The sequence below is a fragment of the Perissodus microlepis genome, chromosome 2 (assembly GCF_051167445.1).
Source record: "Perissodus microlepis isolate ML-2025 ecotype Zambia chromosome 2, ASM5116744v1, whole genome shotgun sequence".
NCBI lineage: Eukaryota > Metazoa > Chordata > Actinopteri > Cichliformes > Cichlidae > Perissodus > Perissodus microlepis.
The window spans coordinates 10,418,434-10,431,764 of record NC_140462.1 but is presented as its reverse complement, the minus strand read 5'-3'; the positions used below and the strand labels follow the sequence as shown (position 1 = coordinate 10,431,764).

The 13,331-nt window shown below is 41.0% G+C and overlaps 3 protein-coding genes and 1 pseudogene across 3 annotated transcripts; 2 read left to right on the top strand and 2 right to left on the bottom strand.

The window, feature by feature from the left end:
• Positions 1 to 93: 93 nt before the first annotated feature.
• LOC146392304 (SLC35A4 upstream open reading frame protein-like) lies at positions 94 to 2,117 on the top strand. Its single transcript, XM_084945043.1, has 3 exons — positions 94 to 500; positions 851 to 949; positions 1,920 to 2,117. Exons 1-3 carry the CDS (start codon positions 486 to 488, stop codon positions 2,115 to 2,117), a joined length of 312 nt encoding a protein of 103 aa, XP_084801169.1. The 5' UTR covers positions 94 to 485.
• Positions 2,118 to 2,639: 522 nt separating this feature from the next.
• On the top strand, positions 2,640 to 4,004 carry LOC146392303 (putative UDP-sugar transporter protein SLC35A4). Its single transcript, XM_084945030.1, has one exon. The coding sequence runs from the start codon at positions 2,643 to 2,645 to the stop codon at positions 3,618 to 3,620; it is 978 nt and encodes a 325-aa protein (XP_084801156.1). The 5' UTR covers positions 2,640 to 2,642; the 3' UTR covers positions 3,621 to 4,004.
• A 20-nt stretch (positions 4,005 to 4,024) lies between these two features.
• LOC146392302 (uncharacterized) lies at positions 4,025 to 6,097 on the bottom strand. Its single transcript, XM_084945052.1, has 4 exons — positions 5,978 to 6,097; positions 5,641 to 5,808; positions 4,230 to 4,380; positions 4,025 to 4,147 (listed from the first exon to the last, which is right to left on the bottom strand). Exons 1-4 carry the CDS (start codon positions 6,008 to 6,010, stop codon positions 4,071 to 4,073), a joined length of 429 nt encoding a protein of 142 aa, XP_084801178.1. The 5' UTR covers positions 6,011 to 6,097; the 3' UTR covers positions 4,025 to 4,070.
• Positions 6,098 to 6,559: 462 nt separating this feature from the next.
• On the bottom strand, positions 6,560 to 11,959 carry LOC146392301 (kinesin-like protein KIF17; annotated as a pseudogene).
• Positions 11,960 to 13,331: the final 1,372 nt, after the last annotated feature.

The window sequence follows — 13,331 nt, the reverse complement described above, 5'->3', positions numbered from 1 at the left end:
GTATACATTAAACCAATCACGGAAGACGTTTTTGCCACGTGAAAGTGCAGTGTGCGTCCTGCGGAGTAGTGCTCGTGGACACAAGCAAGCGCAATTGTTTTCCGGTTAAATGCCTCTAGACGGGCTACAGTAGAATAACAGGGTAGAGAGTGGCTTTGAGTGGGATACATAAATGGGACGCATTTAAAAATTAAATATTCCCCATAAATCCCAAAGCCAAAGAAATGCATTTGAAAAGTTTAAATGACGTGCATCCTGACAATGATTTTCATAACTTTGCACGACAGCGATATGGAAGGGAAACTCCAAACTTTTTCTAACCGTACTTTCTCATACGCCTGCCAACAGCACCAAATTTCCATTTGTAAAACTAACGTATTACAAAGCATTGATTTCCAGGCTATACCAATCGAGCGAAAATCGAGCGGACAAACAGCTGCAACACAGACTTATGAGCCGAGTGCCGATTAACGCACCGAGCAAAAATGGCGGATGACAAGGTTAGTGAGAGTGTGGTCAGGCTTAATATGTTTTATGTTTATGTTGTGCGCTTCATCGTATGTTAGCGACTGCTAGGACAATAAAATATATTTTTCTGTTAACAGCGTTTATTTTGGCGTTTATTTTAACAGGGTAGGGATCACTTTTACATGAAATTGTTCGGCTTTAGTATTAGCGCTTGTAGCTGTGATAACTTCGACAGAAGTGTGGAGTTTGGTGGAAAAAAAACAGATGTGCTCTTCGTAAAACCGCTGTTGACAAGTTTAGGCTGTCACCTGTCCTCGGGTAGATTAATTTTGAACTATCATATCATTTCTAATGGGAATTTGATTAACTGCTTTAATTACAGGATCCTCTGAAACAGTTAAGAGATCTAACACAGCTCAAAAATCAGCTGGAGGAGATCCAGAGGCGAGTAGAGCACGAAGTATCTGCAGGAATTCCCCAGGTAAGTTATTACAGGTGTCCCAGATAAGTGGTCAGTACCTTGAAGCACGTTCGCCTTGTCTAATCTTGCTGTAGGAATATACAGTCGGTGGCCACTTTATAAGGTATATGATGCTATTACCGAGTTGGATCTTTTCTGTCTCCATTCTTTATGGCACAGATTAAACAAGCTACTGGAAACATTACTGATAGTTTTTTTTCCCCATCTTGACATGTAAGCATCAGATTTGTTGATCAAATGTCACACCACGTCCCAAAGGTGCTCTATTCCATTGAGATCAGCTGACATTTAAGTGGCATGAACTCATTGTCGCTTTCAAGAAACCAGTTTGACATGATTTGAGCTTTGTGACATCAGGTTTGAGATACTTTGTCTACCTCTAGGTAGATTTTGTCCGTAATAAGTCATCCATTCCCCACATTTTCATCAGAGACACAACAGATAAGTATAGTTCAAAATACCGAAAACAAAACTGACAATAATTTTGAGAACGAACAGCTTATAGGACTGGGGGAACCTAAAGGAGCGCGTATAGAGGTGTGGTCCCGCTTCTGAAATTCCGATACTTAATCTCCAAGACAAGCTCACCTAGCACCAACAATCATGCCACATTCAAAGTCACTTAAAATCACCTTTCTTCCTTACTCTGATGCTCTGTTTGAACTTCAGCGTCTTGTCTTCACGACGTCTATATGGCTAAATGCACTGAGTTGCTGCCATGTGACTGGCTGACTGGATATTTGTGTTCATGAGCAGTTGAGTGGGTATACCTAATAAAGTGACCGGAGAGTGTATATGATTGTAAATGTAAAGCATTTCCGTTAGCAGTTGTATTACGACTGATGAATAAAAGTGAATATTGGTCACTCATTCAGACTAACGGAAGCTAAATTGTGATTGTGGTCTATGCAGAATATATATTTACCCTTAATGAAATATCTTCATTTGTGTATATTGTTTTGCCTTGTAGGGTGGTTCAGTGTTGGGATCGCCATTTTTGAAAGGCTTTTTGGCCGGTTATGTGGTGGCCAGACTACGTTCATCTGCCTTCCTGGGAGTACTGCTGGGAACAGTCACTGGCATGTATGCAGCGCAGAATTATCAAGTGCCCAACATTGAAAGGACCTTTAAGGAGTACATGAACAACTTGAAGAAAGGACCAAAGTAATCTGGGATGACTGTTTGTCTTTCCAGCGACTTTACAGAAGTACTACTCTTGGAGCTCCCGGCTCGTGATAGATCAGGACTTTTGCGTAGACTGGATTATGGATGTAAACATTTAACTCAAATTTTACTAGGGACTGAATTCTTGCTTCTTCTTTTTTTTTTTTCTTGCATTTTTGTTGTGAGGGAAGTTACATGCTACTGTTCCACTTGCATCTGTCCAATGTTAACCCTGACCTTGAGCCTTTAGATTTCATGACCTGTCTTAGTTTTGTTCCAGCTGTTTACACCTGTCAGATTTTGAAGTAGTCATATAAAAAAAATTGAAAATATTTCCTACATCTTTATTGTTCAGCTAAAACACGTAGCTACATAGAGAAATAGCTATCTATTGTGCAATTACCCTTTAAATGGCTGTAATTCGCTGCTTGTCATTTCAAAGTAACCTTAAGTGGGGGAGTTGATGCACTTTAGCAAAGCTTGAGGTTCAGATTGTTGGAAAATAAGTATTTATTGTGTGTCATCGATTATGATTGTGATTGATAATGTGGGGCCCAGTCCCCCAGTAAGGATTAAAAGGCAGTTGGTGAAAAGAATTAGGTGGGGGTTTCTCCTGGGGCTTATGGTTCTCATCTATGGTTCTCATGCACCACTCATCACTCTCACTAAGGTAGATGGTAAAGTCCCTTTTAACCCTTCCTCATGTGTTGTAATGATCGAGTTAGCTAAACTGCTCATCTCTCTGATGACTCTTGTTCTAACTGGTGGTACATCAAACTTGTGTGCTTTTCCACGCCTTGCCTTTGTGGCCCCCTATGCAGTCCCTGCTATACTTTACGCCCTCAACAACAACCTGGTTGTTCTGATGCAGGCCTACATGGACCCAAGTTCATTCCAGGTACTCTCAAATCTTAAAATTGCCTCTACTGCCCTGCTTTACTCCCTCTGTTTGGGCAAGAGGTTCCGGCCTGCTCAGTGGTTAGGCCTGGGGCTCCTCATGTTTGCAGGCGTGTTCCACAGTTACAGTAACCTGGATTTGGAGGAACCTGACAAGGGTGAAGCTGAGGAAGTTGAAAGGCTTCATATCACAGCCTGGGGGCTTTTCCTTGTGCTGGTGTACTGCTGTGTTTCAGGGCTGGCAGCAGTTTACACAGAGGGGATACTGAAGAGCCAGCAGCTTCCCCTAAGCCTACAGAACCTCTACCTCTATATATTTGGTGTGGTAATCAATGGACTGTCATCTTTTTCCTCTGCGGCAAGTGACAAAGGCTTTCTGGAAGGCTACTCGTGGGTGGTTTGGGTCATCATAGCAGGACAAGCAGCAAATGGACTCCTGATGTCTGTGGTTCTCAAACATGGCAGTGGGATCACCAGACTGTTTGTCATTTCCTGTTCCATGCTGGTTAATGCTCTGTTGTCTTGGTCCACCTTAGGTTTGCAGCTGACTGCTTTATTCCCAGTACCCGTTGCTATGATTGGATTGGCAGCTTACCTTTACTACAGATAGTGCAGTCTTTAATAAAAGAACCACCAGCACAGTTTGACCCCACAAAAGCTCTCAGTGGAGGCTACCTAAACTTTTGTTTTTTAGGGTTTTTTAATGCCTTATCTTCCATCTGAAACTTGAAACTCTTCTTTTTTATTTGGATTCCAACACGTGTTTGTGACCATATTACTCATATCTGTTAAGTCATGTTGCCTAATTTGACTTTACGATTGTGTTACACTGCAGTAAATTCAGATCACACAGTAAACAAATGTTATATGGAGTGAATTATTTCCGATGACTGCTGCTATTTTTTTCATTTTTTTATCACCTTCTCTGCCAAGAACAACATCAGAGATGAAGTGTTATGCAGTGTTTTAATAACCAATAAACTGTCAAAAAATAGTTTTTTATTTGACATTTATTTCTCATGATTTACAGTCCGCACACTGCTGCGTAAAGACATTCAAGTCACACATTCAGTGTTGATGGGGGATCAGCCACGGGATCACCTTGTGCAGCTAGCATATCCTTCAGTTCTCCTGCTGCTGTTTAAATAAAAAAACATTTTTTTAAGCATTTAGTTATACAACCACACATCTAGTAAAGGTTACATAATTTCAAACTGACATTTATGGAGTTGCTTATTCTCTGCCTGCAGCTGCTGGTTCTGTGCAGACAAGTAGATGGCATCCTGCACCGCTTCCAGCAGCACACTTCTGTATCTGCCCTCTGAAATCTTTCTCTGCTCTTCGCCTACCTGACGAAACACTCTGAACACCTAGGGAGATAACAGCAGGGGGGCAATGTAGAAAGGATATCATTTAGTAAAGCTTTATACAAGTATTTTTATGAAGCAGCTAACAAAGTCATTTTATATAGAGCATAGTCTTCTCTTTAAAGTCAAAACTGGCATTTGCTTACTATAATCAATATCAAACTGTGGTCTTGTAAGCTGCCTTACAAGCTGTTAACTTCAAAAACTCATCTTCTGAGTATGTGTGGCTTTCTTTGCGATTTCTCTCTAGGAATAACCTACTCTTTTAAATGTCACGATGGTCTGTCTCTCTTGCATTCTTAATTGCCATGTTTATAGCAACACACCGCTTTCTGCAGTACAACACGATTCAAATAATGCTCACAAAGATGTTTGTACCACAGTGTGTTCATCTTTTGAGAAAGACCTAGGCGAAATGCTTAATAATTTTAATGTAAGTCTGAAGTACTAAGAGCAGGAAAAGATGCAAAATATGAACTTTATATACGTGACTCCTCCCTCATACAGCTGAATCAGCAAATATCATCACTCGGGGGGATGTGTCAGCGCTGCATTATCCATCATCAGAGCATTACGGTCTATGGCAGTGCTTCCAAACATAAATATGTGATGTTTACTGTACATAAATCCTAACGGATACAGGAATATAGTAATCAACCATACAAGGATACAGATTTTTAATAAAGTTATACAGTAAATTTAATTGCTGTTAATTTGATTAACTATCCATAAAACATTTACAGGCAAGTTCATACGCATGTTTACAATAACTTGTCATCACTATGTGTTGTCATGCCCTGTGATGACCTGGCTGCCTGTCCTGAGTGTATCCCCCACCTTTCATCAAAAGTTCGCTCTAACAGGCGCTAGGATATAGATACTGTCTTTTGAGCTCAAGGGAAATCTTGTATTTGACAGCTCAGCTACTATAAAACTTGTTGCACATTTTTAAATCAAAGAGTTAAATGTCAGCTTGTGATTTACGCAATTGTAGTTATTGAGAAGAACAATATTTACGTGGATAGCTACGACCTCTCTTAAATAATCTGGAAATCCAGACGAATTGATGACAGCTAAAAATTTACACATGGTACTGATTTCCAAGATTGAGTCACAAATTATGATCGTCCTTATGAAGATAGAAATGTAACTTTGGCGTTTTTAATTTCAGAGGCAGTTCAGGCAGACATGAGTTTGCTGAAAGTAACAAACTAATAAAATGCGAATAAGTCCTGTTATTTGAATCATGGTTATTTCTCCCACCTGCAGGCTCTCCTCCCTGAGACAGTGCAGCTCTGCTTGGTGTCTGTCATATTGATCCTGTAGGTCTTTTTCAGCTTGCTGGGCCTCGGCACGCAGGGCCTCTATCTGCAGTACTAGGACATGTCTCTCTCTGGTCAGTACCAGCAAGTCCCTCTGAGGACCTTCTTTCTAACACAGGAATGCACAAACCATAAAATTATGCAAGAAAATAATGTAATTATACAGTGAATTCCACTGCCTGCCATAAATCCAGCCTTGCATTAATTCAAACTGACTCAGCAACCTCAGCTAAGATGGATCACAAACAGAATAGTGTTAGTGTATCTCATTATCTCACCGGTAGGTTTTCCTGTGCCAAGTCTCTCTCCATCTTCTCCACCTCCTGCTGAATTAATCTCCCATGATCCTCCTTAAGTTGCCTCCTCCGTTCCTCTGCTTTGTTGTATTCCAACTGAGACTAATCATTAAATTGGCAAAACAAATGCCGTTGTGTGGGCTGCCCACTCTTGTGCACATAAATAATTTTTAGATGTTGAAAAGATTATTGATTCAGCCTTGTTACTGCATTATCCAACCACATGCATGGTTTTGGAAAATGCCCAAACCCCTTTTGTTCTTGCACATTTTAACGTGTTGTCGGAAAACCGAATCTGGATGTCAGGTTAAAACCTAGAAGTCCAAGAAATTCACTGTAGACTTGCAGCGATCAGGGCAGGAGTGTTGAACATCTTCCAACATTTCAACTGTTACCAGGAGCCAAATTGAAGTGGAAGCTTAAAACTTCGATGAGTTGGTGTTTCAACCGAAGTGAGCTGAAGGTCAGCATTACTCCAACATCAGGCCTATAGAGAGGCTAGATGGAAGCTGGTCATGCATAAAAGACAAACACCTACTTGCTTGGAGCTGACTGAAAGGACTAAGTTCAGATGTTTCAAAAAAAAGAGTAACACTGCTCATCTCATCCCCAAGGAAAAGCATTTCAGTGGCAGAATCGTGCTATGCATATGCTCCACTGCAGCACATGTGGGACTATATTCCCCATCTACATCATAGGGTATTCAAGTAGTGAAGGGGTCTGAGTATTTTCTAAATAATCTGTAATAAATTAGAGTTTGTAATGCCAGATGATGTGCTTTACTTGTTGACAGGCAGGGGAATTCCCAGTAGCAGCTCCACCTTTGAGTGTTTCCTCCCTGAGAGCCTCCTTCAGCTGCTGGATTCTCGCTACTCTCTCCTGGACCTTTTCTGCATTCTCTTTACCTTCTGGGAATATGAGAAACAAACAGAATATGCTGGCTGTGGTTAGCCATATGGAACCGTGACTTATAAATCTGAGTACTTTACCTGTAATATGTTCTTCCATTTCCTGCCTCAGCTGGTCCTGTAGACATTTCATTGTATCTGTACCCTGCCTGCTGTTGGGGTGATGATCTCCAGAAAACAGCAGATTGCTATTTGAGGTCTTGCAAGTCTGCCAAGTAATATAAAACATGGAGCTCATTTTATTGTGTTGAAGACACATTGTGTTCTAGTTTTTGCTACACTTGTGAATAAATGTAATAATTCGGATATAAACCTTTATTTTGACTTTTATCTTTTCTGATTCTTCCCGTCTCTTCTCCCATGATTGATTTTTCACCATCTGTTGGGGTGATCACAGCACAGACTCAAACTCATTATTTGGGAAGCATTATTTTCCATGAGGCTGATTTTATGAATTACCTGCAGGTTTTGCGTGAGCTCGGCCAGCTCGTAGATGCTGTGAACTTCACTGTCCCCCTGTGACATTATCACGCTTCTTAGATCAGTGATGCTGTCACGAATCTTTTGCTCAGTTGCCCTTGGACTCCAGCAACCAGTGGTGGGCTTAGTTGCAAAACCTCTCATTTTCTGGGCCAGATTTAAAGCAGAAGGTGTCTCGTTATCTAGAAGACCTGAAAGGTGGAGGGTTATTTTTGTTTTGTAAATCACACATGCATATTTATTTCTTTGTATGTTGATGTGGTGTAGCTCAGTACCTTGAGGGTTAATGCAGTAAATGAGGACAGTCCTGCTATTTCCTTTTAAGGCATCATTAAGCAAATGAGGCAGGAGGCTCACACTGATATTAGCAGCAGGATTTGGGATTTGGTCCAGGACCTTCAGCAGTGGGTTCACTCTGAAAATATATATCAAATATCACAAAGTGGATATGCTATCCAACCATCCAGTTATTTTTTTTCGCCATTAATCTGGGTTCAGGTCCCAAAGATGCCCAGACCTCCCTCTCCCCATCCATTTCCTCCACTTCCTTCAGGGGAACACCAAGACATTCCCAAGCCAGCTGAGACACATAATGGGCCTGGATCTGGGTCTTCTCCTGGTAGGACATGCCTGAAACACCTCATTCAGAAGGGATCCTAGTCAGAAAAATAAACGACCTCAGCTGGCTCTTTTTGATATGAAGGATTAGCAGCTCTACTCGGAGCTCTTTACCCTGTCTCTAAGATATCAGGACATAATATAATATAGTAATAGCATATAATATCATATCAGAAATTAATGTGGGTATAAAATCAATACATAAAGATATCTAGGCCTTTACAGGTCTTTTAAAATGAGGTAAAAACAACTTGAGCTGAATTACAACACATGACAAATTACATCTTATTATTATTATTTTATCAAAAAACTAAGGCAAAATGCAAAGGAAGTATCTGAAAAACTAAGTACACCATCCACCCATCTTCATGTTGCAGGGGGAGAAGCCCACACCTCCCTCTCCCCAGCTTATCTGAAAGAACACTGAGCCAACAGAGAGACATCATCTCTCTGGCATGTCCTGGATCTGCCTCAGGGCCTTCTCCTGGTAGGACATGCCTGAAACATCTCACCTGGGAGGCATCCAGGAGGCCTCTTAGTCAGATACCTGACTAACCTCAGCCAGCTCTCTTTGATGTGGAGGAGTAGCGGCTCTACTCTGAGCCCCTCCCAAATGACTGAACTCTGCACCTTACCTCTAAGGGAGAGAGCAGCCATGCTAAAAGCCAATTCCAAATGACCTGCTGAGATTGAAAAGGCGGTTTGTGTTGTGTTCATGCTCTAGCACACCGACATAAGAAACATTGCTGTAAAATGTAGAATTAATAATTTTTAGCTTGAATAAAGCTTCTACTCATAAAGAGAACTGATATCAAAAAATTACATTTCAGAGGCAAATGCTGTCCTCTCTGTTGATCTGACCTAATTAACAGGACCATATAACTGCAGACATTTTGACTCATCGCAGCCAGAAAAGTACAGGTTTTACTAATGAGGTGAAGGCTGCAAGATACTTCAGGCAATCACTCTAGTGTACTGCGGCACTCGCATTGGCATACTCTCCTCACATACCCAACACCCTTTTAATCATGCTGGTATAAGCTGTCAGTTCCCTGCTCATTCTTTCACTGCCTGCCTGTGAACACTGCTTTCCCCAAAAGCTATGCCGCTACTTCCTTCCATTGTTACTGAACATATTTCAAAAGGCCATCCCCCACCCCAGCATCTACCTGTAGGCTCTGAGTCAAATTCACTCCCTGTTGAGTTGGATATGTTTCCTTGTAGAGATGAAGATCTGAGTGAAATAACATTAGTGTCATATAGATTTTTGTTTGCAATGATGATGGACAGGCTGACAGATGAGGTCAGGCAGGAGTGTCCTTGGACTATGGTGTTTGTAGGCAACATTGTGGTTTTTAGTGAGAGTAGAGAGCACGCTGGAAGAGATTAGAAGCAAGACAGAATACATGTGTGTGAATAAGAGGGACACCGGTGGAAAGGTGAAGCTGTAAGGAGCAGAGGTGGTGAAAGCGGATGAGTTAAAAAAACAACAACAACTTGGTTTCAACCATCCAAAGAGGTGAAGAAGAGACAAGTGGAGTGAGCGGAGACAAGGTTCAGGGGTGGTAAAGAAGTGAAAGGGAAGGTTTACAAGATGGTAATGAGACCTGCTGTGATGTATGGTTTGGAGGTGCTGGCACTGACATAAAAAAGACAGGAAGCAGAGGCGGAGAGTCTCAGATTTTCAATAGAAGTGACCAGAACGGACAGGATTAGAAATGAGAACATCAGCTCAGGTTGAGTGGTTTGGAGACAAAGTTAATGAGGCAAGGCTGAGAGGGTTTCAATGTGTGCAGAGGAGGGATTCTGCATAAATTGGACAAAGGATGTTAAACATTGAGCTCCCAGATGGGAGGAAAAGAGGAAGACCTTAGATAAGATTACAATCCAAGGGATAGTGTGAGACGGGGGGCAGATGATACACTTTGGCTACCTTAAAGTTGTTTATAGGACAGATATAGAATCACTTTTGACTGGTGTAGATTTGGCCCCAACATCACTCTTTAGCTATTACAAAAACACCTACTCAGAAAGTCACAAGAGGTACATTCCTCAACTACAAGAATCCATCAAGAAAAGCAGTTGTTCCTACAAGAGGATTTTGTTCAGGAATAGCAATATATACTACTTATCTCCTATAATCTATGCCTACAGCCAGAGGCAAAATAAAAAAATAAAAAAATAAATAAATAAATATAGCACATCTCCCTCCAAATGAGATAATGTAACTCCTGGATGACCACAATCACAATAATGCTTTATCAGTTTGTGGTAGATCATTTCAAGTTCCACTTGCCCATGTAATAGAGATCTCACTGGCTATGTCACTGACCCTCTGAGGTCAGTCCTACTGGCTCCTCCTGCCAGGCTGAACAGCTGAAATCTGCTGCGGCAGACATCTGACTCCACCTCCTCTGGATGGAGTTTCCACTCAACAGTCACCATGAACAGGGAGCTACATCTGAGAGAAACACAGCATAAACATTTGACAAGTTCATATGGAAATTTATGAAAAAAAGGGCAAGCTGACTGACACTATGCAGAACAACTCAATCATAAAAGCCAGAAGTAAATTTTTTATCGCTCAGGCACTTGGATTTATTGCAATTAACCAATTTAATGAATGGATCCAAAGTGATTTTGTAAATGGATTAGAGTTCATAAAAGTTGTGCTTTGTATGACCTACCGGCTGGAAATGGAGTCTGTGTTCGCCTTCAGTGTTTCCCTGCATGTTTCGTACAGATTATAAGCTTCTTCAGCTGAACGCACACACACCTCACATAATCCTCCTATGAGACTGAGAGAGAAAAGAGGGCATGAGCATATATAATACAGCTTCAGTGTGTATATGTTTTATATGAGGTCTTTGTTTATCATTAAAATGCAAAATTGTGACAAACCTTCCAAGCGCTGGATGTGTTACAGGTTGTAGAGTCTGTCTGTTGAGGCTCAAGAGATCCACTGCACTGCCGTCTGGATAAAACTGACATTGAAAAACATTAGCTGTCATCATGTGTTTTATTGCATCTATTATCCTTTGGGGCTCTGCTACTGAATACAAGGACAAACCTGAAGGGATGACACAGAGATGAATAACTCGCCTTTCACTCTTGACTCCATACAGCTGAACAGGTTAGCCACGACCTACAAGCGAATCAAGGGTATGATTGAAAATATAAACACATAAAATCTGCAAGTATTAAATGCAGTTTTGTTTAGAGCTCCACCTGTCTGATGACACTGCTGTCAATAAGAGCTCTCGTCGTCTCTGTGGAGGCTCCACATATCAGCAGTGCTGCCTTACACCCACTGGACATGCACTCGGTGAGAGGCTGCAGGAGCTCAGGGTGAAAACTCTGCAGATTTACACTCAAGTCTTTCAGTTTCCAGCCATCAAAATATCAGGTAGTGAAAATGGAGCAGTGGAGCAGAAAAAGGTTAAAATAAGGGGGCAGGAGCTGTTTTGTACCTTTATGCTGTCAACAGTCACGACTTGGTCGAAAGAGAAGGCCTTGGCTGCCTGTTTGAAAGAATGTAAGCAATCTTGAAAGCAAATTAACAAATACTTTCTGAAGCATGTGTGTGTGAAGTTAAATGACTTACCTCATTATTTGATGATTTGTAGTAAACACTATGTCCTTCTTCATCAATAACAACAGATTCTTTACTCTCTGTGCATTCAAAACCGAGTTACAGTCATTCTCCAGTGACAGTATAGCAAATATTCAGGTATACTGTCACTGTCCCAGCCTTACCTGGTTTTGTTGTAAGTACAACTCCCACTCTCACTGCGTCAGCTCCCTAAAACATTAAAGATCAATGACAGAGACTCCAACAAGAGTGCCTTTAAATTCTGCATTATTCTGATGTGACTATACCCCTGCTTTAAAAAGATGCTATTTATATACTGTGTAGACTATGAATACTCACAGGTGCATCCATGTTAACAGTGGCCATCCTGCGTCTGACAGCCACTGGCGCACCTGGATTTCATTTCAGATGGATGAATTATTAATGATCCAGAGGCTACTTCCACTGGTGAAAGTGAGCAGGGTTCTGTTACCAAGACGGACAGAGCGGTCAGAAATGGGGTCACTGATCAGCAGTACTATTTTTTTAAGCAGGGAAAAATAAAATAGGATTTATGAAGACTCGTTCCACGATCGCATGTACAGTTTGTACACACTAGAGAAATGCAACAGTTGTGACAGTGTAATTAAAAACTCATTTTTCTTCTATTGCCCTTTTTATGAGAAGGCACACTTTATACAAGGGTTGTAAGTTAAGTAATGGCTATACAATGGTTATACCATGGTTAATAATTAATTGCAAGAACATGCTGCTTGTGTTTTACTGACTTGTAAGAAACATAAGGGTGATAGCCATTATTTATTTGAAAAATTGGCCATATATATATATATATATACATATATATTATGTTAACTTATATTTCTCTGTGTGTGTTCCAGGAGGACAACTTCACCATTGGTGGTTTCTCTTATATAATACAAAAGACAAGACAGTGAGCACACTGGGTGGAACACTGGTATCGTGGTTAGCACTGTTGCCTCATAGCAAGAAGGCTCCTGGTCTGGACTCCATCTGGGGCCTTACTGTGGAGTTTCCCCGTGCCTGTGAGGGTTTCTTCCAGGTATTCTGGCTTCCTCCCAAAGACATTCACTTAATAATTTAAGAATCAATTGGGAGAGCAAAAAAGATCCACAAACGCTTTTAATAAATAGTTAATAAGTTGTCAATAGACTTCTACTCTACTCTGGATGGATTCAAAAGACTTCCTCACAGCCCTGAAACTTTTTGTTATAGATTATTATTATTATTATGAAACCTCTAATTAGACCCTTTATAAAAGTTGAAAGCAGATTCCAAACAAAGATGGATGCTGTAAATGTGGGCAAAAATAAATAGCGTCAAAAATCAAGTGTGATGTTGCATCCCGCTGCTCGGCTTCACATGCTTCAAGACACAAATTCATTATCAGAGTCTCCCGCTGGGCTGCTGGTGTGTTGCATACAAGTTCTCAGGCAAGTCCTCCACTACACACTTGTCTGTGTTATCCAGGAAGATGATGGCATCCCACTAATGGGGCTACTGCTGGTATAAAGAATATCATTCTGCTCCAGTTTGCGCAAAGCTGAAAAGCCTGGTAATAAATACACTTTGTGGGTTTCACGACTTAACTTAAAGCAAATCTTATCCTTGCTTAAAAAGCAAACTGAAGTGGCTGCTCTTAAAGTGGTAATGAGCCTCAAATGAAACGGATGACTCAGTGAGTCAGCAGAAGATAAAAAATATCAGATCAAGAGAAGAT

Bases quoted from the DNA above. Each gene is read 5' to 3' on its own strand.
- LOC146392303 (XM_084945030.1), top strand. From the start codon at position 2,643: ATGATTGTGATTGATAATGTGGGGCCCAGTCCCCCAGTAAGGATTAAA.
- LOC146392302 (XM_084945052.1), bottom strand. From the start codon at position 6,010: ATGGAGAGAGACTTGGCACAGGAAAACCTACCG. The intron at 4,381-5,640 runs GTGGGAGAAATA...TTATCTCCCTAG, and splicing joins TCAGGGAGGAGAGCCTGCAG to GTGTTCAGAGTGTTTCGTCA. The intron at 4,148-4,229 runs GTCAGTTTGAAA...TTATTTAAACAG, and splicing joins GAATAAGCAACTCCATAAAT to CAGCAGGAGAACTGAAGGAT.
- LOC146392304 (XM_084945043.1), top strand. The intron at 950-1,919 runs GTAAGTTATTAC...TTTGCCTTGTAG, and splicing joins TATCTGCAGGAATTCCCCAG to GGTGGTTCAGTGTTGGGATC.